This window comes from Aplysia californica, unplaced genomic scaffold, assembly GCF_000002075.1.
Source record: "Aplysia californica isolate F4 #8 unplaced genomic scaffold, AplCal3.0 scaffold01674, whole genome shotgun sequence".
In the NCBI taxonomy this organism is placed as follows: domain Eukaryota; kingdom Metazoa; phylum Mollusca; class Gastropoda; order Aplysiida; family Aplysiidae; genus Aplysia; species Aplysia californica.
In genome coordinates this window covers 4,758-6,205 of record NW_004798944.1, presented here as the reverse complement: position 1 = coordinate 6,205, position 1,448 = coordinate 4,758, and the positions used below count along the sequence as shown (strand labels likewise).

Here is a 1,448-nt window from a genome sequence, read left to right as displayed (position 1 = left end):
ACACACACACACACACACACACACACACACACACACACACACACACACACACACTCTTCACCTTAACTAAATAGTACCAAAAATTAAATAAGAAAAAAAAAAACCAAGAGGATCCAAACCTTCAGCATTCAAGATCTTAGGTATGCCCAGCTCTCTGTCGGCCACATCAAAGGCGTTGTTGAGGTAACAGTAAAATAGTGCAACCTGCTCTAAACAACCACCTGTCCAAGACAATCACCTGTAGGTCTACTCAATTAAGACCAGGGATGCCACTCAATTATTTTTTTAAATAGCTGAAAATCTACTCGTCACGGTCTTGCTAACATATATATGAATATCAATTTGAAACCCAAAGGGTGTACATAGAGAGAAATGACAAATAAACAAAAACAGGAGAACCCGTTATTTGAACTTATGGCAAAGTCTTCATTTGTTCAGTTATTTGAACATTTGGCGCAAGTTGTGTGTGGGGGGGGGAGGGGTTGTTTGTTTTGTTTTCCAACTATAGATTGTATCTCGATCTCAATAACGGAATAGCGGATCAGGATCAAAATACTGGAAATACGGGGAGAAAAGCGGAAAAGTGGCATCCCTGTAAGACCTCGCCTCAACTGACCCCTTGTATTAAAAAATCAAAACTGTATGTATTATTATAGCGGCTGTGAAACTTGGAAGACAACAAAGAAAGTGCTGAATAAATTCCAGACTTTCATCAACAGATGTAGGAGGAGTATCCTAAGAATTAAATGGCAGGATAGAGTAAGAAATGAAGAGCTGTGGGAAAGGACAGGACAAAAGGATATAGAAGTAGAAATAGGACTAAGAAAGTGGCGATGGATGGGACACACATTGAGAAAGCCCAGCGGAAACATCACAAGACAGTCGCTGCAGTGGAACCCACAAGGAGCACGAGGCAGGAGTAGGCCACGGGAAACATGGAGGAGATGCATGGAAAGGGACATGAGAGAGATGAAGCTCACTTGGAACGAGGTTGGAAGGATGACCCAGGACAGAGATAAATGAAAGGAGCTTGTATGTGGCCTATACCCTGCAAGGGGTGAACGGCATTGATGACCAAAAATTAAAATTAGAAAAGAAAAAAAAACCAGAGGGTCCGAACCTTCAGCATCCAAGATCTTAGGTATGCCCAGCTCTCTGTCGGCCACATCAAAGGCGTTGTTAAGGTTGCCGATATGGTCAGCTGGGTCCAAGCGGTCATAGTTGATGAGGTCAGGCCTGTGGACATCAAAGGGAGATGATCACTCGGGTGAGTACAGTTCTGTTTGTATGTGTGGCTGAGAGAGAGGGGGGAGAGGGGGAGGGAGGGAGGAAGGAGGGAGGGAGATGGGGAGAGAGAGGGGAAAGAGGGGGAGGGAGAGGGAGGAGGGAGAGAGAGAGAGAGGGGAGGTAGAGGGGAGAAGCAGTGAGAGAGAGAGAGAGAGGGAGGG

General features: G+C 45.1%; 1 protein-coding gene across 1 annotated transcript in view; it reads right to left on the bottom strand.

Annotated features, from left to right (window-relative positions):
- The window catches only part of LOC101845442 (spectrin beta chain), a gene marked incomplete at both ends in the record, with an annotated part of 17,703 nt that overhangs the window by 11,681 nt on the left and 4,574 nt on the right, over positions 1–1,448 (bottom strand). Inside the window, 1 exon segment of the mRNA XM_013090917.1 lies at positions 1,121–1,236. Within this exon segment, the coding sequence (XP_012946371.1) occupies positions 1,121–1,236 (116 nt within the window).